At 57.7% G+C, this 19,551-nt stretch overlaps 3 protein-coding genes and 1 long non-coding RNA gene across 20 annotated transcripts in view; 2 read left to right on the top strand and 2 right to left on the bottom strand.

Moving 5' to 3' along the window:
* ANKS3 (ankyrin repeat and sterile alpha motif domain containing 3) overlaps positions 1 to 10,677 on the top strand; it is a 38,880-nt gene extending 28,203 nt beyond the window's left edge. For 3 of the 9 annotated variants that reach the window (XM_017505987.2, XM_017505982.2, XM_017505989.2), the window contains 11 exons: positions 2,026 to 2,184; positions 5,055 to 5,195; positions 5,747 to 5,856; positions 6,119 to 6,283; positions 8,044 to 8,168; positions 8,281 to 8,422; positions 8,569 to 8,741; positions 9,087 to 9,172; positions 9,711 to 9,794; positions 10,085 to 10,171; positions 10,291 to 10,677. In XM_017505987.2, coding sequence (XP_017361476.1) covers positions 2,026 to 2,184; positions 5,055 to 5,195; positions 5,747 to 5,856; positions 6,119 to 6,283; positions 8,044 to 8,168; positions 8,281 to 8,422; positions 8,569 to 8,741; positions 9,087 to 9,172; positions 9,711 to 9,794; positions 10,085 to 10,161 — 1,262 coding nt within the window. In that variant the 3' untranslated portion in view covers positions 10,162 to 10,171; positions 10,291 to 10,677. Of the gene's footprint in view, positions 1 to 2,025; positions 2,185 to 5,054; positions 5,196 to 5,719; positions 5,857 to 6,118; positions 6,284 to 8,043; positions 8,169 to 8,280; positions 8,423 to 8,568; positions 8,742 to 9,047; positions 9,173 to 9,710; positions 9,795 to 10,084; positions 10,172 to 10,290 lie in introns of all 9 variants that reach the window. The other 6 variants (XM_017505983.2, XM_017505978.2, XM_017505985.2 and 3 more) reach the window with 4 other exon arrangements.
* Positions 10,678 to 11,187: 510 nt separating this feature from the next.
* On the bottom strand, positions 11,188 to 13,446 carry NUDT16L1 (nudix hydrolase 16 like 1). 3 transcript variants are annotated; one of them, XM_017506007.2, is made up of 3 exons: positions 13,130 to 13,446; positions 12,696 to 13,026; positions 11,188 to 12,059 (listed from the first exon to the last, which is right to left on the bottom strand). In XM_017506007.2, the coding sequence occupies exons 1-3, from the start codon at positions 13,322 to 13,324 to the stop codon at positions 11,905 to 11,907; spliced, it is 681 nt and encodes a 226-aa protein (XP_017361496.1). In that variant the 5' UTR covers positions 13,325 to 13,446; the 3' UTR covers positions 11,188 to 11,904. The 3 variants fall into 3 exon arrangements, with proteins under 3 accessions (XP_017361496.1, XP_017361497.1, XP_037586399.1); XM_017506008.2 differs by having other exon boundaries at positions 12,766 to 13,026; XM_037730471.1 differs by lacking the exon at positions 12,696 to 13,026 and having other exon boundaries at positions 13,130 to 13,335.
* LOC119467890 lies at positions 13,445 to 16,102 on the top strand. The gene is made up of 2 exons (XR_005196525.1): positions 13,445 to 13,505; positions 13,551 to 16,102. It is a non-coding gene; the product is annotated as an uncharacterized LOC119467890 (long non-coding RNA).
* MGRN1 (mahogunin ring finger 1) overlaps positions 16,032 to 19,551 on the bottom strand; it is a 61,572-nt gene continuing 58,052 nt past the window's right edge. For 3 of the 7 annotated variants that reach the window (XM_017505992.2, XM_017505994.2, XM_037730470.1), the window contains one exon: positions 17,123 to 18,180. In XM_017505992.2, coding sequence (XP_017361481.1) covers positions 18,068 to 18,180 — 113 coding nt within the window. In that variant the 3' untranslated portion in view covers positions 17,123 to 18,067. Of the gene's footprint in view, positions 16,786 to 16,831; positions 18,181 to 19,551 lie in introns of those variants that run through there. The other 4 variants (XM_017505996.2, XM_017505998.2, XM_017506000.2 and 1 more) reach the window with 2 other exon arrangements.

Below are 19,551 nucleotides of genomic sequence, written 5' to 3'. Positions count from 1 at the left end.
AAAAAAAAAAAAAATTAGCCAGGTGTTGTGGCACATGCCTGTAATCTCAGCTGCTCAAGAGGCTGAGGCAGGAGAATTGCTTGAACCTGGAGGTTACAATGAGCCAAGATCGTGCTACTGTACTCTAGCCTGGGTGACAGAGTGAGACTCCATCTCAAAAAAAAAAGTGTCCTTCTGTGTCACATGTAATGCTTTTTGGTCTGAATTCTACTTTGATAGCAGGATTGCAGCCCTGGCTTTTTTGTGATCTCCATCTGCCTGCTCTTTTTTAAGTCATTTTGAGGGCATGTTGAGTGCTCGGATTCACACAGCTGCCTCTGTACGTTTACTGTCTTACAGCTCCCTCCCCTTCAGCTTGGATGGAAGCACAGTCTCCCTGGGGTGCTGTAGATCTTTGAATGTGAAAGGGCATATGTCCGCATGGCTAGCTCACTCGCAGAGTGTGAGCCTTTTCATGGGGAAGAGCAGAGTGGCCGAGGTTCAGGGCCTGAGCCTCTCCCACCTACCCCGAGTTGTCCCGAGTGAGCAGCTTCTTTCTCAGGGTCAGGCTCAGCCCAGCTCCTTCCCTGGCACAGGGATTGTTTCATAATAAAAATTTCTCAGGTGGTAAAATGGTAACACAAAGGACCTCTCCCTGCATCTCCACCCCAGTTTACAAGTCTACAAGGAGATCTCATTTCCTCCTATATACCACTCTTGTTCTTTTTTTTTTTTTTTTTTTTGAGAGGGAGTCTTGCTCTGTTGCCCAGGCTGGAGTGCAATGGCGCCATCTTGGCTCACTGCTGGGTCCGCCTCCTGGGTTCATGCATTTCCCTGTGTCAGCCTCCCAAGTAGCTGGGATTATAAGTGCCTGCCACCATGTCTGGCTAATTTTTATATTTTTAGTATAGATGGGATTTCAGCATCTTGGCCAGGCTGGTCTTGAACTCCTAACCTCAAGCCAGGTGCGGTGGCTCAAGCCTGTAAGCCACTTGGGAGGCTGAGGTGGGCGGATCACCTGAGGTCAGGAGTTCGAGACCAGCCTGACCAATATAGTGAAAGCCCATCTTTAAAAAACAAAAACAACAAAAACTCCTAACCTCGTGATCCACCCGCCTTGGCCTCCCAAAGTGCTGGGATTACAGGCATGAGCCACCGCACCCGGTCTCACATCTCTTAAAAGTAGAATTGGATCAGAGCCTTATATGAATCAAATATGAAAAACTGAAAAGCTTCAAAATAGTAAAAGCTCTGGGTTGAGCTCTGAAAGGTCAGACTAGGTAGTGATATGAAAGAGTTAATAATCATAGCAAACATATGCCTTGCTTTAGAAAATACAGAATTCCTTAAGTTGTTTCCAAAGGAAGGGATCCGGACAAAAAAGAAGTTGTGACTGGTATTACCACATTTTAATGAAGAGATTAATTTTAGTTATTCCTTCAACTTAGAACAAAATTTATTTCTGATTATGAACAGTACAGGCTTTTTATGAATTTGCAAACCCCGACAAAGAGATAAGAATGAAACTCCTCACTGGACTCGGTGGCTTAAACCTGTAATCCTAGCACTTTAGGAGGCCCGCGGGGCAGATCACCTGAGGTCAGGACTTTGAGACCAGCCTGACCAACATGGCGAAAGCCCATCTCTACTAAAAAAAGAAGAAAAAAAATTAGCTGTGCATGGTGGCGTGCACCTGTAACCCTAGCTACTTGGGAGGCTGAGGCATGAGAATTGTTTGAACCCAGGAGGCGGAGGTTGCAGTGAGCTGAGATCGCACCACTGCACTTCATCCTGGGGGACAGAATGAGACTGTCTCTCAAGAAAAAAAATTAAGCTCCCTGTTCTCACTAACTTTGCAGCTGCCTGTGGCCCACTGGAGCAGCACCCCGGCCTATGTGGGCATTTCCCAAAAGCGATGTCCTGGCAGATATCCTCTCCTTAATTTAACAAAACCTGTGATAGTTACTTTCTTTCAGTTTACTCTAAGGATTAGTAAATGAGTCCATCACTGAACAGACTGTCTTAATCTTGGTGTTTGACCTACAGAAAAATATGAAGATCTAAGTTCTTCTGATGAGTCCTGCCCTGCTCCTCAGAGACAGAGGCCGTGCCGGAAGAAGGGTGTCAGCATCCATGAAGGGCCGAGAGCGCTGGCCAGGATCACAGGCATTGGCCTCGGGGGCAGGGCCCCACGGTGTCGCTATGGTGAGTGGCCTGCATCTCTCTCTGTTACTGCATACGAAGATTCTGTGTTGGCAAGAATGGAATAGCTCTTAGGCTCCTGAAACATGGGTCCCTGGACCTCAGGTGGCAGCAGGACAAGTGGCCCAGGCTTTCTTGCTTAGGGAGAATCAGGATCGAGTCCAGTGATGGAAATGCATTGGTTATGAGCTCATTCTGGTTTTTTGCTCCTTGACTTCCCTTTTCATTGGTTAAATTTAGGAATAAATCTCTCTGTCCTGCAGTAGAAATGTAGCTCAGGTCAGATTTCATTCATCGCATAGGTGGGTTGGCTCATACAGGGAGGGTGCAAAGTGTGAAGTTCCACTTCCCTGCCCTACCCATACCAGCTGGGTCATGTATGCTCTCAGGGGCAGGAGGCTAAGGGCAGGCAGGCCCAGCTGTTTTCTCAGGGTGATGGAGCTGAGCTCAGACCCTCCTGAGAGAGGGTGCACTTGGTGGTAAAGAATCCTAGCCTTCAGGTTTTCAGATCTCAAGTTTATTCTCAGGTTGTCAGCCCCATAGTGTTGAGAGTTTTGCTCTTGGGGAGTGCTGGGGGCTGTTTTTAGGTGAATTGGGTTTGGTACCCTCTCTCTCTTGCTGAGCTCAGACTGAGCTTTGAGTTGTGTCTTCTTTTGATGGCTGTCACCCACCCATGGCCAGGCCAAGGCTGCTGTTCTCACAGGCCTGGTGGCTGGTCCCTTGCAGGAGCCAGGCCTCTTTGAGGCTAGTACTTGGAATAGTCTGACTTTCGCAGTGAGAATAGACAGTGTTTCAGCCAAGGGTACATGAATCACTGGATTCCCTTCTAAGACTGCAGGAAGAAGCAGATGTGCAGACATCTGTCTTCCCAAGCCTGGGTGCTGGGTTGGGAACTGGGGACCTACCTTCTCCCATCGTCCTGGGAGGGGCGGTTGACTGGGCCACTGGGAAGGCCTCTCTCCAGCTGCTGGCCACCTCTCACCACAGCAAGAGGGCCCACCTGTGTTCCAGCCACTGAGCTGTAAGCACTGGCTCTGGGACACTGGGCTGGTCATTCTGAGCAGCAGAGTCTCTTCCTTCTGAAGGATCTTGGGCACCTGCTACAGCCTGAGGTATGGTGCGGGGAGGAAGGAGGGTTTTCATCCTGGGGCTGGGGTGGTAATTAATCTATATAGCCATACAACAGATGCTTTATCAAAATAATACATATCTGAAGCTGTCTGTGTGCAGTTCTTTTTACATATCCACAGAGCAGTGATGATGGTAGTGGTCTCAGGTGTGGCATTTCAGGGGATTTTTGTTTTTTCCTCTCATACCTTATGAAATTTAAATTTTCCCTAAGTGCATATATTGTCTTTGCCAGTAATTTAAAAAATTGGGGACTGGACACAGTGGCTCAGGCATGTAATCCTGGTACTTTGGGAGGCCAAGGTGGGTGGATCATGAGGTCAAGAGATTGAGACTATCCTGGCCAACACGGTGAGACCCCGTGTCTACTATAAAATACAAAAATTAGGTGGGCATGGTGGCACACGCCTGTAATCCCAGCTACTCAGGAGGCTGAGGCTGAAGAATCATTTGAACCCGGGAGGTGGAGGTTGCAGTGAGCTGAGATCTTGTCACTGTACTCCAGCCTGGCAACAGAGCGAGACTCTGTCTCAAAAAAAAATTGCGGGGCTAGGTACAGTGGCTCATGCCTGTAATCCCAGCACCTTGGGAGGCTCAGGCAGGAGGATTGTTTGGGCCCAGGAGTTGTGAGACCAGTCTGGAAAATGTAGGAAGACCCTATCTCTACAAAAAATTTTGAACATTAGCCAGATATGCTGGCCCATACCTGTAGCCCCAGCTACTTGAGGCTGAGGTGGAAGGATTGCTTGGGCCCAGGAGATCGAGGATCCAGTGAGCCATGATGGTGCAACTACACTCCAGTCTGGATAATAGAGCAAGAGCCTGTCTCAAAAAAATTTGGGGGGAATGATAAATAGCATGTGCTGATTGTAAAAACTTCTCTATAACTAGGAAAATATGTAAAGAAGTTAAGTTCCCCATGGTCCTACCAACCAGTCTTTTGGGTTTTTCTGAGACAGGGTTTCACTGTCACCTAGGCATGATCATAGCTCACTGCAGGCTTGAATTTTGGGCTCAAGTGATCCTCCTGTCTCAGCCTCCCGCATAGCTGGGACCACAAGCATGTGCCACCATGCCTGGTCAAGTCAGTCTTTTGATGTGAATAAATGTGCTTTCTTTGGAGAAGGGGCAGGGGCAAAACTGGAGTGAAACTGCCTGGTATGCATGCCTTTTTCCGCTTGGTTTTAGGGGGAGGTGGAGTTAGGTAATTTCATCTTATTGCTGTTAATTTTTAGCCCAAGGCCTTTTTCCTTCCTGCTTAGCCAGATCTCTTTCTCACTGCAGGTGACTGGCCTGAGGCGGCCAGCCTGTAAGGGCCTATGGTTAAAAAAGATCACATAAACATAAAGATGCCCAGTCAGCAGGCATTTATGTGAGGTCATTAGATACTTCCTGCTAAAAGAAGTATCTGGTCAGGCATCTGTAAACAGAGCTTACCATTTCGTACGTTTTCCCCTTGAAAAAGAGGTCCTGTGGTGCAATGGAGATGTCCCAGGCTTGACCCAGCTGCCACCCCTGACCCCACCAGGCATTTACCTGAACCACTGACTAACCCAGAGTATCTTTCCCACCACACACCACAGATACAGCCATGCTGGGTTGCAGGGGCAAGTGGATGAGGTGATGGCTGGGAAGTCACCTGCCTCCATCCTGGGTCTTGGCCTCTGAGGAGGTCGGGGCATCTGGAACCAGAAGCAGCTTCACTTTGGAGTTCCCTGGGCTTATGGCCCCCATTCTGTACACAGAGCAGGCGCCTCTCCGTGGCTATGTCACCTTCAACAGCAGTGGTGAGAACCCCCTGGAAGAAGAGGGCCTCTGCTGCCGGGATGTCACCTCCCCCATCAACGAGCGGGACATAGAAAGCAGCAGCAGCAGCAGCAGTCGGGGTACGTGTGCCCCACCCCGTTCAGCCTGCGGCTCAGGCAGGTCGTGGAGCTCCTGTGTGCCCATCTTACCTACCCCCCTGGCCTGGCACTGGGGCACAGCCATCCAGCAGAGGACAAGAAAGGGCCAGATGTGGACGGCCCTGGTTCTTGTGAGGAAAGGGAAAAGCTTCTGGTCCAGCAGCCCCGTGCAGCTTAGGGGAGTCATTCCACACCAACAGGTTGAGCCCCTTGCTTGGGAGCCCACTGAGGCTTTCAGGACACGCTCCACTAGGAATGTCTGTAAGAATCACAGCTCTGTGCAGCAGCTGGTGACAGAGTGCCCACCTTGGGCCAAGCATTGCTCCAGGTGCTTGGGATTTAGCAGTGAACAAAAAGACAGAAGCCCTGCCAGTCTGTATAGAGGGGAGGGTTTAGGACAGGCAGGCAGCCTGAAACAAAAGAAATCAGCCGCCGCAGGCGCCAAGGAATGCCTTGGCTGAGGCAGCTTAGCCTGGACCCAGGGCATACCTTGGTGAGGCCTGCAGGCGGACGCCCTGTCTTCCCGCCCTCAGAGGGACATGCTTTCTGTGCCAACCTGGGGGCCGTCAGGAGCAGCAGCAGCAGCGATGGCCTGGCCAGAGTGCAGGGGCTCAGCAGCGAAGCTTCTGTGGAGAGCAACGAGGTGCGGACTCTCTTTCTTGGTCCCCCATAGCCGGTCCCTGGCATGGTGAGGGTGCCTAACATCCCCCAGTCACTTTAAGGTGAGCACATGTGTAAGAAGCATGTGCTTCTTGTGTGTTCTGGGCTGGGATGTGCCATGGACAGGGCCTGGGTTCTCAGACTACAGTGAATGGCACTGGAGGCCCCTGTGTGGCAGGTGGGGCATTCAGGAAGGCTCTCGAATCAACCTGCGTGCTCCTTCAAATACGTGCCTCTTGCTGCAGGACTCGGATCACGCCTGTAAAAGTTCAGTTCGCAGACAAGCTAAAAGTTACATGAAGACCAAGAATCCTGACAGCCAGTGGCTGCCCTGCCCTGGGACTGACAAGGAAGCCTTTCCCCCTGAGTCCAGGCCCCAGACTCAGAGGGCACCTTACTCAGGACCCCAGGTAAGACCACTTGTGAGACTGGCGGTTCCACTCAAGAGATGGCACTTTCTCTGAGTATGAGGCATGTGTTGTGTATATGACGTGCCAGCTGCTGCTGGGAGAACAGAATGGCAGTGGCCTCCCTGTGGCCTGACAGCCTCCACAGGCTCACAGCCGGCTCCGTGGCTGGTGGCTCAGCTGCAGGACTTGCACTCCATTCCTCGCCACGGGAAGGACCTGTGTCCCTGCTTTCCATACTGGAGTTGGCCTCCCTGAGCCTGGGGAGAAGAAAAACACATCTGGCCTGAGAGCTGCCTGCAGGAGTCAGTGACAGGATGTGGTAGAAGCAGAGACAGTGATCACACTCGGCTTGTGCTCAGTGACCGTTACAGTGGCCAGCATGCTCATCCTCCCTGTGGTCCGTCTGACCGCACATTACCTACAGGACACAGGTGTGGTTCGCAGCTCAGCTATCTCACCTGTGTCTGTTGTGTTCTGCCTTGTGCGGGCAGAAGAGGCACAGAGAGGAGAGGCAGAGGGAAGATCTGGCTATTTGTTTTTTGTTTTTTTGAGGTGGAGTCTTGTGCTGTCCTCCGGGTTGGAGTGCAGTGTCGCGATATCAGCTCACTGCCACCTCTGCCTCCCAGGTTCAATTGATTCTCCTGCCTCAGCCTCCCAAGTAGCTGGGATTACAGGCAGCCGCCACCACGCTCAGCTAATTTTTTGTTTTTGGTAGACATGGGGTTTCACTATGTTGGCCAGGCTGGTCTCAAACTCTTGACCCTTGTGATCTGCCCACCTCGGCCTCCCAAAGTGCTGGGATTACAGGCGTGAGCCACCGCACCTGGCCTGGCTGGTTATTTTTTGAGGCACTGGTTTTGCTGCTGAGTAAAGCCTTGGATATGCTGGCTTCTCCTTGCAGCCCTGGCTCAGTGTAGGTGCCTATCTCAGGCTCGTCAGCATGCCCTGAGTGGGGTCCGGTCAGGGCGGTGTCCTAAGTATGTTTTTCTCAGAAAATAGTTTGAGGAAAATGGCAGAGTAATAACCTTCGAAAATTTGTTCCTCCATTAAACGCAACAATAAACTTTCAAAAGTAGGATTTCTGGAGTTGAAAAGTAAATGAAAATATCACTAGATGGGCTCAACAGCAGATTTGAGCAGGCAGGAGAATCAGAAAACTTGTGAACACAGGTCACCTGGTACTTTGCCTGAGGAACAGAGAATGAGTGAAAAAAAAAATGAAGAGAAACCTGTGAGTCCCTTAAGTACACTGATGACGTTCCAGAAGGAGAGAAGAGCAGAAACAACGGGTAAGAAACAGCCTGACCATCCCAAGTGGATCAGAAACATGGATCTTGTATCCAGGGAGCTCAGTGAACTCGGACAGGTGAACTTGGAGAACAACTGTGCTTAGACAAGTTGGAACGTCCGACACTGAGACTCTTGCACGAGAGAGGAACATTCTCCGCGCGCAAAGCCTCTTCCAGATCAGCAGCTCCATCGCCCCTTCACAGAACTAAGCCTAGGATGAGGAGGCCAGTGTCTGGTCATGGACACACAGTGCCCCAGGTGGATGACCATAGTGTGAGGATGCGCCTGCTGTGACACCCAGCCCTGTCTGGGGCACCGGAGTAGGAGGGGACAGCCTGGCTGCTGCACCAGCACACAAGGCACCATCTTGGTGTTGAGCTGGGGGAAGTGGTGCGGCTCCGAGCAGAGGAAAATGGCTCTGCTTCGTTGTAGGTCACTACCTCCCCAAACCCGTCCCCTGTGCCCGCCAGGACCTGGCCGCGCTGCTGGAGCAGATTGGCTGTCTGAAGTACCTGCAGGTGTTTGAGGAGCAGGACGTGGACCTCCGCATCTTTCTGACCCTCACCGAGAGCGACCTGAAGGAAATTGGCATCACGTGCGTCCAGAGGGGCTGCTCTGGCCCTCAGCCTGGGGTTGGGGCAAACTTCCTGCCCACGTAAGTTCCCTTGGGAGGCTGAGGCATGCCGTGGTCGCGTTCCCCGCTGCAGGCTGTTTGGGCCCAAGAGGAAGATGACGTCCGCCATCGCCCGTTGGCACAGCAGTGCCCGCCCGCCTGGGGACGCCCTGGAGCTGGCCTATGCCGACCGGCTAGAGGCTGAGATGCAGGAGCTTGCCATCCAGCTGCACAAGGTGAGTGGCTATGGCTGGAGGGCGGGGTGGCACCCTGGAGTTGGCCCCAGCTCTTGACAGAAAAGGCGAGCGCTGTGTGGAGTGGTTCCACACAGAGGACAGGGCTGGCTTGCACAGGCACCTCCATGCCCCCATGCCCCCTGCAGCGCTGCGAGGAGGTAGAGGCCATTCGGGGCCAGGTGTGCCAGGAGCAGGAGCTGCGGGCCGTGGTGGAGAGCTGCCTGCTGGAGCAGGACCGCGCCCGTGAGGATATCCAGGCCCAGCTTCGGGAGACGTGGGCCCTAGCCCGGGATGCTGCCCTTGTCCTGGACCAGCTGCGGTGAGTGGCTCTGAGCTGCCCTGGGCTGGGTCTCCGGTGGTCACCCCTGGCATTCTTTCTCCCTGACTTTGTAACTGAGAGGTGGATTTCAGGGCCCGGGGCCACCCCACCTCTATTTCATCCAGGCCTTTGCTTCCTGCAGGCAGACCCAGGCAGCACTTGGGGCTGGGAATCTGCACGGGTTTCCCTCCTGCTCATTAGTGCAGCTTCATGTGGCACTGGCCCAGCCCTCAAAGGCCAGCTGCAGGGACAGACAGGGCAGCTGTCAGACCCTTGAAGGTCTGAGTTGGGGGCTCTGCATTTCAGGCCTCTGCCCTCACCAGCACTTGTTCCTGTGTCTGGCAGAGCCTGTCAAGCTGAGCTGTCAGCCCGAGTGAGGCGGGACCAGCCCCCTGGTGCAGCCCCCCTTGGCCCAGCCCTCTCGCCGGCTGGTAAGAACCGTGACCTGGCTCCACACTGGTCAGAGGGGAAGGCAGGGAGCCCTAGAGCCGGGTTTGACCCAGTGGGCTTGGTCTGGTTCTCAGACCAACAGCCACTCTCCCGGGTCCCTGTGTGCACATGACCCCAGAGTCCAGGGAGAGGGGACCCTGGGGATGAAAGCCCACTTCCTCACCTGTGACAGGAAAACTAACCCAGCGGTGGGAGGCACTGGAAAGACCCTGTGCCGTGACTGGCTGTGCTGTGCTGACACCTCCAGTGACTTCTGCAGCCTCCAGCCAGGGCCCAGACCCTGGCCCCCACCGGCACAAATTGTATTCTCCTGTGGGGCTGAGCAGGCTTGGTATTTTCCTCAGCCCATGGGAGGAAGGGCTCCCCAGCCTTGGCCCTCGGAGGTCGCTTCGACAGGGGCAGGCAGGCAGGGAGGGAGGTTCTGATCCAAGGAGGGTCTCCTGCCTGCATGGGCTCAGGATAAAGAGGCAGGGCCTGTGGAGACACAGATCCCCAGCTTACTCAGTCCCTGCATCGCAGAATCCAAGGGCCAGCAAGTGTCCCTGCAGGCCATGAGCCTCCCCGAGCTCTCAGGAGCCCTGGAGGACCGTGTTCATGAGATGGGTGAGTCTCCGGGGCCAGACTTCACTGAAGACTGAGAACCCCTTTTGTTTCTGAGGGAGGCAGAGGGGCCCCTTTCCAGGGAAAGCAGGTTTGAGTCCTCCTACCCCAAGGCTGCCCTTGGGGCCCGAGCCATGATGGCTAAGGAGCAGGACACAACCTGAAGCTCAGAGCCCTGGGCAGCACCACTCAGCCCCAGTGAGCCTGGGCCTGAGAGGCTCAAGGTCATCACTCCTAGTGCCCTGAGCCTGCCACCCAGACTTGCCAAGCATGGTATCTGGTCACATCCTCAGGACAAGCACTGTGCTCAGTGACCCAGAGCCTGGAGAAGCTGCAGGTGCTGAACGGGAAGAAGTGGCGGGAGCCCTAGCCCTTGGCCGGTGAGTATCTGGCAGCCTGGAGCCCACACAGCGGGAGCAGCAGGGCCTGTCTGGGCAGCTGCAGGTGCGCCTACACACCCACCTGTCACCTCGCTTCTCACCAGGGCTTTTTCTTTCAGAATCTGACGTTGGGTGATTGGTCCACCCTGAAGCTGTGTGCCAGGGAGTGAGGAAGGCAGTGAGCAGGTGGCTGCCATGTGCAGCGCGGGCCCAGGCAGGGCCAGAGGATCAGGCCCCGGGAGCAGCCGGCAGACAGAGAGAGGCAAGCTGGGAGCTGCGGCCCTGGCTGGGCAGCTTGGGCCAGCACTGAGGCGGGATGAGGAACTCGCCCCAAGCCTGGCGGTGAGGCCAGAATACATGGGCTGCCCTGGCCCCGACCAGGCAGGGCCCTGGGGGAAGTGTGCCCATACACACGGGTGCCAACTGAGGTTCAACCTTAGGGGTGAGGACAGGGCACCTGGAAAACACCATTTGTTGGAAAATAAAATTTAAGATCAGCTAGTGAAGGTCTCAGTTCTGGTTACATGACATGGGGTACTGGCCCATGTGGCGCCTTTGCTCCTGGAGCCCACGTGACTGACTGAAGACAAGGCTTCGAGAGCCAAGCCCGTTCCCAGCCCGCATAACACAGGGCCTCCCCCGACACACCGCGTGCACATGGAACACTGCCTCCCTCCCAGGCATGGGCTGTGAACATTTTCCCGAGGGTACCACTGGAGTCTTTCTAGACATGAGGCTGTAGGCCGCCACAGGTGATGATGGCTCTGTTTCTTTCTGCACAGTAAGCCTTAACTTGAGGCTGTCCCCTGGAGCTGCTTACAGACAGACAGTGGGGACGGGTGGGTTTTCAGAGCAAAGCAGGTCAGCCCAGGTGGAACCAGGGCCGCCGGGATCAGGACCGGGAGTCTACCTTGAAGGTCTGGGCCCAGAAGCCCCAACCCGGCTGTGCCCAGCGCACATGCTGGGAACCCCTCTCCTGGGCCCAGCCTAGGGCCTCCATCCAGAACCAAAACACAGAGCAGCTGAGGAGCGACTTTATTGTCTTCTTCTCTTGCCACAGATCCATATATAGTTGGGCCCCCAAGGCCCTGACTGTCCCTGGGAATCAAGCCACATGGGGCAAAGCTACCATGAAACCTCACCCACAGTTCACACGTGGTGAAAGAGAAAATTTAGCAAAGTAAATCCAACAACAAACAAAATTAACAGTATTAACTTCCTACCCCAAGCTGGCTCTCCCCTAGGCCCTGGGCTGGCTCAGGAAGGAACGAACTAACCTAGACAAGGCATCCTCCACCCACATATCCTGTCTTCTGAGTGGTCCAAGAACTGTGCACCTCCCCCGTGGGACAATCAGGCACTACCTGGGCCTCCATCAGCCGCAATGAGATGCACACAAATGAGGGTCTGAGCCCCCAGAATGAAAGCATCCCGAAGCTGGAGAGGCAGACCCAGGGTGCCCAGACCACCCTGCCCAGCCTAAGAGGATGGGCTGGGTCCCAGTGGGCCTGGCCACTACCTAGTGACTGCTTGGGACAGTGGACGTGACAGGAGGCCCACTCGCCCCAGACAGTCAGAAGCAGGGTACAAACACTCTAGAAACCACACTTGGCAGGAATTCCCAGCCTTCTAGCCTAGGGGAGGGTGCCAGCAGACCAGGCCGCCCTCAGGAGGAGGCCGGGAGCAGCTTCTCCAGGGCCTTCTTCTGCTTCTCGGTGGCCGCAGCCAGGGCCTCAGCCAGCTTCTCCTCGGGCATCATGTTGAGCACCTTGAGGGCAAAGAGGAGCTGGCACTTGGCCGTGCTCACAAAGGCGTTGCTCAGGAAGTTGGGGAAGCCTCCGACACGATCCTTCTGGGTGTACAGCGGGACCCGCACGAGGCCCAGAACCTGCACGGACAGGAAGGAGGGCTTGGGGCCAGGCCCACCACGAGATGGCACCCCTGGCAGGAGGGGCCTGGAAGCTAGGAGGCCAGGGCATCAACAGCCAGCTTTGCTAAGGACTTAATGGGAGACCCAAGCAGGGCCTGGCAGAAGCCAGCCAGCTCCCTCGGAGCAGTACAGCCCCCTTCTCAAGCAAGTGTGGAGACTCACCCCATGCACTCCTGGCTGGTACCTGGACCACACCCGAGGGTCCACACCCCATGCTCCCTGCCCACCCAGCGAAGCCTGAACACCCCGAGTCCAACCCTTCCAGACTACAACACACAAATCCAAAGAGCCTTCACGCCCCCATGAGGTTCCCAACTTTTAACGACCCCCTCTGTGCTCGTTTGCCAACTCCCCAAGCAGGCCCCGCTCCCACATCCCCTCCTCCCCACCGATCCCACCACTCCCCACTCCCAGGATTGGCAATGGCAGGCAGCAAGGCAGATGTAACACAGCCCTGAGGGAGCCCCAGCCCCGGCCCCCACCCCCACCCCTCCTTTCCCGACCCCCTAGCCCCAAACCCCTCTCCCCACCCCGTTGCTGGAGACAGCGACACCCGACCCAGCCCGGCCAGGGGACCCTCAGGGGACGTGTTACCCATCGGTGCCTTCCACGGGGCCAGAGCCAAACCCCGGGGCGGGGGGCGGGGCCCGGGCGGAGGCCCCACCTCCAGGCCGTGGTCGCGCGAGTGCACCGCGCTGATCTCCACGGCGTGCAGCTGCTCCAGCGTCAGCTGCCGCGCGTACAGGTGCGCCACGACGCGGTGCGGGCCCTCGGTCAGGTGCGAGCTCAGGTAGTCGGCCTCGGTGAGGCGCAAGCAGCCCAGGCCCAGGCCCAACACCCGGTTCAGGCCGTCCTCCAGCGACCAGAAGCGCCGGTCCACGAAGCCCCCGGGGAAGCCCAGCAGCCCGTCGAAGCGCATCTGCATCTGCAAGGGAGCGCGGATCACGGGAACGCGGGTCACCGGCGCCGGAATGACGGACGCTCCCAGCCCGGCCCGCGCCCACGCCTGGACCCGCGCCCGTTCTCACCAGCACCGAGAAGCGCATGGGGATGCGGCCGAAGAGCTGCCCGGGGTTGGCGGCGTACAGCATGGCGTGGCACGAGTGGCTCCAGCCGGGCCCCAGACGCATCGCCTCTACCCGGCTGATCTGCTTCAGCTCCGGAACCGCCGCGGTCGACATCTTGGCACTGACCCCGTCCCCGCCGCTGCCACTTAAGAGCATGCGCGAGCCCGCCCCCGCTGCACTCTACCAATCCGCCGACGGCCGCGCCCCCGGGTCCCGCCCCCACGCCAATCGCCGGCGTGGCCCAGGGCCGAGCCCCCCGCAGCGTCGCGGCGCGTAGTTGAGAAGCGCAGGGGGCGGTGTGCAAAGGAAGGCGGCGCGCGTCAGCCGTCACCCAATAGTCGCACACCCCGGGCGGCGGCCCCGCCCAGCCGTCACCCAATAGCCGCGCACCCCGAGCGGCAGACCCGCCTCCGACAGGAGCACTAGGTCGACTGCTCGGTGCCATAGTTGGGTCAAGGTTGACACTGTAGGCGACAAACGTCTCCCTGGGCGCCCCAAAGCTGACACCCGAAAATCCCTGCGGTTTTTCTACCCTGGATACCGCCGATCCCCTTGCGCTCACCCGTTTCTCCCCGGGGCCTGACCCGGCCCGCTGGCCCCGCCCATTCGCAATGGCGCTCTCGGCACAACCATGCTAGCCAGCAACGCCCCGGAATCTCCCTCCGCCGACGCCCCGCACCCGAGCCCAGAGGGAGACGGCCTTCGCCTGCCACCCACGACAGCTGTCCCGCCACCGGGAGCAGGGCCTGGGAGGGCTTGAGTACCCTAGTCCCTGAGTCCAGGATCAGGGCGGAGGACCAGAAACTCGGACTCCGTGGACTCAGCTTGCTGGACAGAAAGTGACTTAAATTCCGGGGCTGGCGCTTTCCAGGATCCTCCAATCCGGGCACCCTGTGCCAGGTACTGTGCGGAGGAGGGGGAGGGAAGAGGGGTTTCCCCAATTTACGATGAGGAACTTGGGGCTCAGACAGGGACAGAACTTGTCTAATTGCACCCAGCAGTTGGTGACAGAGGCACGATTCCACCCCAATTCCACAAAGGCCTGAGGTACTTACCCTGTATCTGTACTGGAGAAGTCAGTCTCTGGGGCTCAGAAACATAAACAGCCAAGGGAGAATGAGGTCCCCGGAACTCCACGATGGCGAGGCTCACCTCAGCAGCAGCAGGGCCCACTCCTCCCGACCGGGGAAACGGATTTGCTGAGCATCGCCCTGGGAGAGCTGTGCAGTGAGGCCAAGCTCGCAGGCACAGAGAAAGCTGCCTTGAGTGGAGCCAGACAGGAGAGAGGTGGACAGAGGGTAGGCACTGGAAACTCACCTGTTAGGTCCATGGCGTCGTCAGATGTGAAGAATAAAGCCATAGAGAGGACACCTCTCTCTCTTGCTGTGGCCACCAGTGAAGATGGTCACACGGGTCAGCTGCAGCCAGCAGGGGAAGCCCCGATTCCAGGGTAAGCGACCATGTTAGAAAGTGAGAGGGCAGCGAGGGGAAGGGTCCTCCCACCCAAAGAGGGCCTGACCCCTTGACAGCCAAGCCAAGCCAGAGACCCAGAGCCCAGGGTCCTTGAGACGCATGGGCACTGGAGAGGAGGCTCCCGTTGCTCCAGCCCCTCCCTGACACCAAACACCAATAAAAATGCTGGGTCTGTTGGGAGGTAGAGGGGAGCCGATCTGGCCCGTGCAAGCACCCGTCTGACACTCCTCCACCCACAATGGGATGGGGCCAGACCCAGGCCTGTCAGAGCAGCTGCAGGGCCCATGGGTGGCAGCCTTCTTGAGGGACTGATGGGCCAAAACACGGGCACCCCCTCCACCCTCAGGGTCTTCAGTCAAAGGGCATGGTGGCAGCTTGACCTGTGTGCAAAGGAGCTGGGGCCTGGAGTGGTAGGCGGTGGTGTGGTGGCTGCCCTGGTGCACTGGACACTCCCTGGGCACGGGAGCAGGGGCTGTGCAGAGGCCTGGAGCTGGGCTCTAGCCCTGGAGCCCACAACCGTGGGTGGCCAGACCTGCTCCGGCCATCCGGGCTCCACATGCCAGCTGTAGGGCAGTGGCACTGCCCCTCTGCTCGAAAACCTGTTCTTAAAACTGACTCCCCCTTAGATGGAGGTTGCAATGAGCAAAGATGCACCACCACTGCACTCCAGCCTGGGTGACAGTAAGACTCTACCTCAAAAAACAAAACCAAAAAACCTGACTCCCCCTAATAAAAACATTCCAGTACCCTCTACAAGATCTTCAGTAGCTATCCAGCACCCTTCACTCCCACCAGGGGCTCTGTCCCCAGGGGACACACCAGGCTCACTACTGCCGCATGGAGCACTCTGAGGCCAGCTCCTCCTCAGCCTTCAGGGCTGTTTAAGCCGCAGGCTCTCCCTGCCGCCCAGTTCACTGAGTCCCTTTTAAGGTTTCGTCTCACCACCACCCTTTCTTCCTAATAGCATCCAAACCTGGCAAGGTTCTGATTAGCAGCTGGGTGTCTCACTGCCTGGAATGCAGGCGCTTGGGGTCCGGGCCTCAGCTGTTCTGCTGCCACTGGAACACACCAGGTGCTCAGCAAGATGGGAACAGGAGCAACAACTCTCACACCTGCAGGCCCCGGGCTACCACACCACCTGTTCAGGAGACAGCCCTATCTGGAGGGTATGGCTTCCCTCTAACCAGAGGAAAGCCGAGACAGGGCTGGCTGAGAGCCAGCGTTCTCAGCCCTCACCTTGCTGACTGCCCTGACACCGGAGGGAAGCCAGGCAGAGGCCATGAAGCTGCCAGGCTGTTGGAGCCAACCCAACCACCCAGTGGCCCAACTCCGGGTCAGGAAACAGCCACTGTCCTGAGGGCTGTGCCCAGAGGAAGGAACAGACAGTATATTGCTGCGTGATTTTATTACTATAAATATACAGTAAAAACAAACGGGCCCATCTGAGCACATCAAATGGCAGCACGTATGAGTCCCAGCGGGCCATTCTGCAGCCCGAACTTCACGCACAGCCCTGGCACCAGGACTGACAGCCAGAGGCTGGGGCCTTGGCGGAGCGGGAGGAGAGGTGGGGCTGTGGGGTGGTGCGTTGGGGAGAGGCGCGGGGGGAGATGCCCGGGCTGAGTGCACACACACGTGGGAGCATATGCGTATGTGTATGCATGTGCAAATGTGCCTGAGCATGTGTGCGTGAACGTGGGAGCATGTGTATGTGTGAGGGTGTGTATGAGCATGTGCAAGTGACTGTGCATAAGCATGTGTGCGTGAACGTGAGAGCATGTGTGTGCATGTGCACAAGGGCAGGAGGGGGGCTGGCCTGGGTGCACAGGGAGCTGGGTGTGGGGACCACTGCTGGATCTCCCCTGAGAGCCCAGGAAGCAGAGCTTGTGCTCGGAGCCACCTGAGCCTCAGGGAGGGCAGTGAGCTGCCCCACAGCCATCTGATCCCCAGGCCGGGCTGCAGGGCAACCTCCCCGCCCGGGCCAGAAGACCTGCACATACCTTCCTGGCCCAGGGCCCTGCTGGGGCGGCTCGATCCCTGGGTCACCAGGGCCAGATACCCCCTTCACCTGCCTGCTGCTCAGGTGGTTTACCTTAATAAAAACAGGACGAGGTCGCCCAGAGGCCAAGCCTCCCGGCTGTGACCTCACTCACCAGGTGGGCTGCTGGCTCCCTCCTTCCCGGCTGTGACCTCACTCACCAGGTGGGCTGCTGGCTCCCTCCTTCCCGGGCGGGTCCCACCACGGGAGCCTGACACGTCAAAGAGAACTGCAAGGGGGCCAGGCGCAGTGGCTCATGCCTGTAATCCCAGCACTTTGGGAGGCCGAGGCGGGTGGATTGCCTGAGGTCAGGAGTTCGAGACCAGCCAGACCGACATGGTGAAACCCTGTCTCTACTAAAAATACAAAAAAATTAGCCAGGGTTGGTGGCATGCGCCTGTAATCCCAGCTACTCGGGAGTCTGAGGCAGGACAACCACTTGAACCTGGGAGGTGGAGGCTGCAGTGAGCGAAACCATGCCACTGTACTCCAGCCTGGGCGACAAAAGTGAAACTCCATCTCAAGAAAAAGAGAACCGCAGGGGACATTCCAATAGCAAAGGGGAACGAGGCGGCCACCAGGTCCTCCTTGACAGGGCGCTGCCGAACAGACAGCCCTGCAACTGGAGGTGCCTGGCGATGTCACCAAAGCCAGCACGGTGAGAAGGTGCGGGGCTTCGTAACAAGGCCACTGGATGAGGGCTGCTGGAAGCGGCTGTGCCTCGGCCCCTCAGTCAGTTCCAGTGCTAGGCTGAGATGCTTTAGCTGCCCAGAGCAACACCCGTGCACTCCAAAGCTCTGAGCACTGAAGGCGCCAGCCGAGACACACCAGGGAGGGCATGGAGGCTGCATAAACACGGCAGAGGACAAAAGGCAGCAACAGCCAGGCTGCCGCGGTGACACAGGCGGGCTGGGCGGACAGGCACTGTTTCCTTCACTGACCACGCGTGCCTCGAGCCCCCACCGCCCCCGAACATCTGTGAAGATAGTGCTTCACCCACCAATAAATTCTCTTGTGCAGGTCTGCTGAGTTCTCTGGGCAGTGACTGCACTGCTGCGGGACCGGGTGTAGCCAGCGCAGGCCACGTGTGGGCAGCCCCAGCCCCAGACGCTTGGCCCACCAGACCCTGGGGAACCGAGGAGCTGAACTCAGGATGGAAAGCTGCTGTCCTTCATCTTGTACCAGTTACAAATATATCAACCATAGAAAAGGGGGATTCAGGGGACGGTCCACTGTGCTCTTTGATCAAGGGTCACCACAGCCCCTTGGAGCCTGGTGGCCACAGGGGGCATGCAGAAAGGAGAGGCCGAGTCACACCGGGGTCTGGGGCAGCCCCTTGGCAAAGTCTAGGGAGCTGAGGGCTCCATGCTGCCAGCTTGGCCAGGCTCTCAGAGTGAGGTCAGCTCGGCGGCGCTGGGATCGGGGCTGGGGCCACCAAGAGGAGGCCAGGTGGGGCTGGTGGTGCCAAGGCTGTGGGCCATTTCCATGGAGGTGGGCCATCCTGTAGGCAGGAGCAGAGGGAGAGGGAGGTGGGTCACACTCAGCTGCTTGGTCCCATGCCACCCACTCCTACCAACCTGAAGCCACACAGGGGTGGGCCACCCAGCACCCCCACTCCCGCCACCTGTCTGTGACCAGAGCAACAGATGGGGCCTCCCCAGCCCTGCTGAGCACAGTATGTCCCTCTCAGGCAGATGACCCCACAACCCTGGACACTGGACACATCACCCCTCATCCTGGGACACCAGGCAGATCACCCTGCACCCCCGGACACCAGCAGCAGAGCTGCAGCCCCGAGTCAGAACACAACATGGCGCTGTGGCTTCTGCCCTCTGGGTCTCCTGCCCTCCCCCTGGTTCCAGTTTCCTGGGATGTGACCACCCGCTGTCCTGCCAAGGTCCTTATGGCTGGGTTAGGCTAGAACTCAGTCAAACCAGGGAGGAGGGGCGGGGAGCAGCCCTGAGCAAGAACAATCCTGTGCTCAGAGTGGCCCCATGGTGGCTTCTGTGAGGCAGAGAAGCCTCCCACAGAGCCCCGACGCTTGCACTGTGGCTTCTACACTGCCACCAGGTGCTGTCTCCCGATGGGTCTGGCATCCCCGGGGCTTGGTTAACGGTGCTGGTGCTGAGCCTGGGACAGGGCCAGCACAGCCTCAGGGCTGCCCAACATCCAGCCACCAGCCCTGACGCACGGCTCCCAGTAGACACGGCCCGGCCCCACTCTCACGTCAAGGACGGTTATCTTCTTCGGGGGCCGCAGCCTGCAGCGAGACCGGAGTCAGAGGCTGTGAGCCTGTCCCAGACCACACCTGCACTCCCACCTCTGGAAGCTTAACCGGAGCCGTAACATTCGAACAGCACCGTCCACCGACGCGCAGGCCGGGGCCCTCTGAAAGGTGCGGGTGGCGTTTCAGTCAAGGGGTATGACAGGTCAGGAGAGGGGTCCACAGAGGGACGCGCTGGGACGCAGAGTGCAGTCAAAACAAGCACGGCTCCCAGGCCCAGCTCAAGTCCACCCAAGGGGAAAGGGCCTCTGGGAGCCTGGACCCTGGCCGGGCACTTCCCAGCGAGCCGCACGGGACTTGCCCGACGATGACTGCGGTCGTGTGCGGGAGCCCTGGGCTCAGAGCACCGGCAGCCCCTTAGCAGACCAGAGCTGCAGGCGGCTTGTGCGCCCAGACCCTTCAGGAAGGCAGAGGCCCCAATCTGCCTGCCTACCTGGAGCTGTCCGTGTGTGTGTGTGTGTGTGTGTGTGTGTGTGTGTGTGTGTTCGTGTGTGTGTGTTCGTGTTCGCATGTGTATATTTTCTGTTTTTGAGACAAGGTCTCAGGCTGGAGTGAGCCTTGACCTCCCCACCGCCCCAGCTCCCCGTG

The sequence above is a fragment of the Cebus imitator genome, unplaced genomic scaffold (assembly GCF_001604975.1).
Source record: "Cebus imitator isolate Cc_AM_T3 unplaced genomic scaffold, Cebus_imitator-1.0 Scaffold346, whole genome shotgun sequence".
Lineage (NCBI taxonomy): Eukaryota > Metazoa > Chordata > Mammalia > Primates > Cebidae > Cebus > Cebus imitator.
The sequence above is the reverse complement of the archived record's forward strand: the minus strand, read 5'-3'. Positions and strand labels throughout refer to the sequence as shown.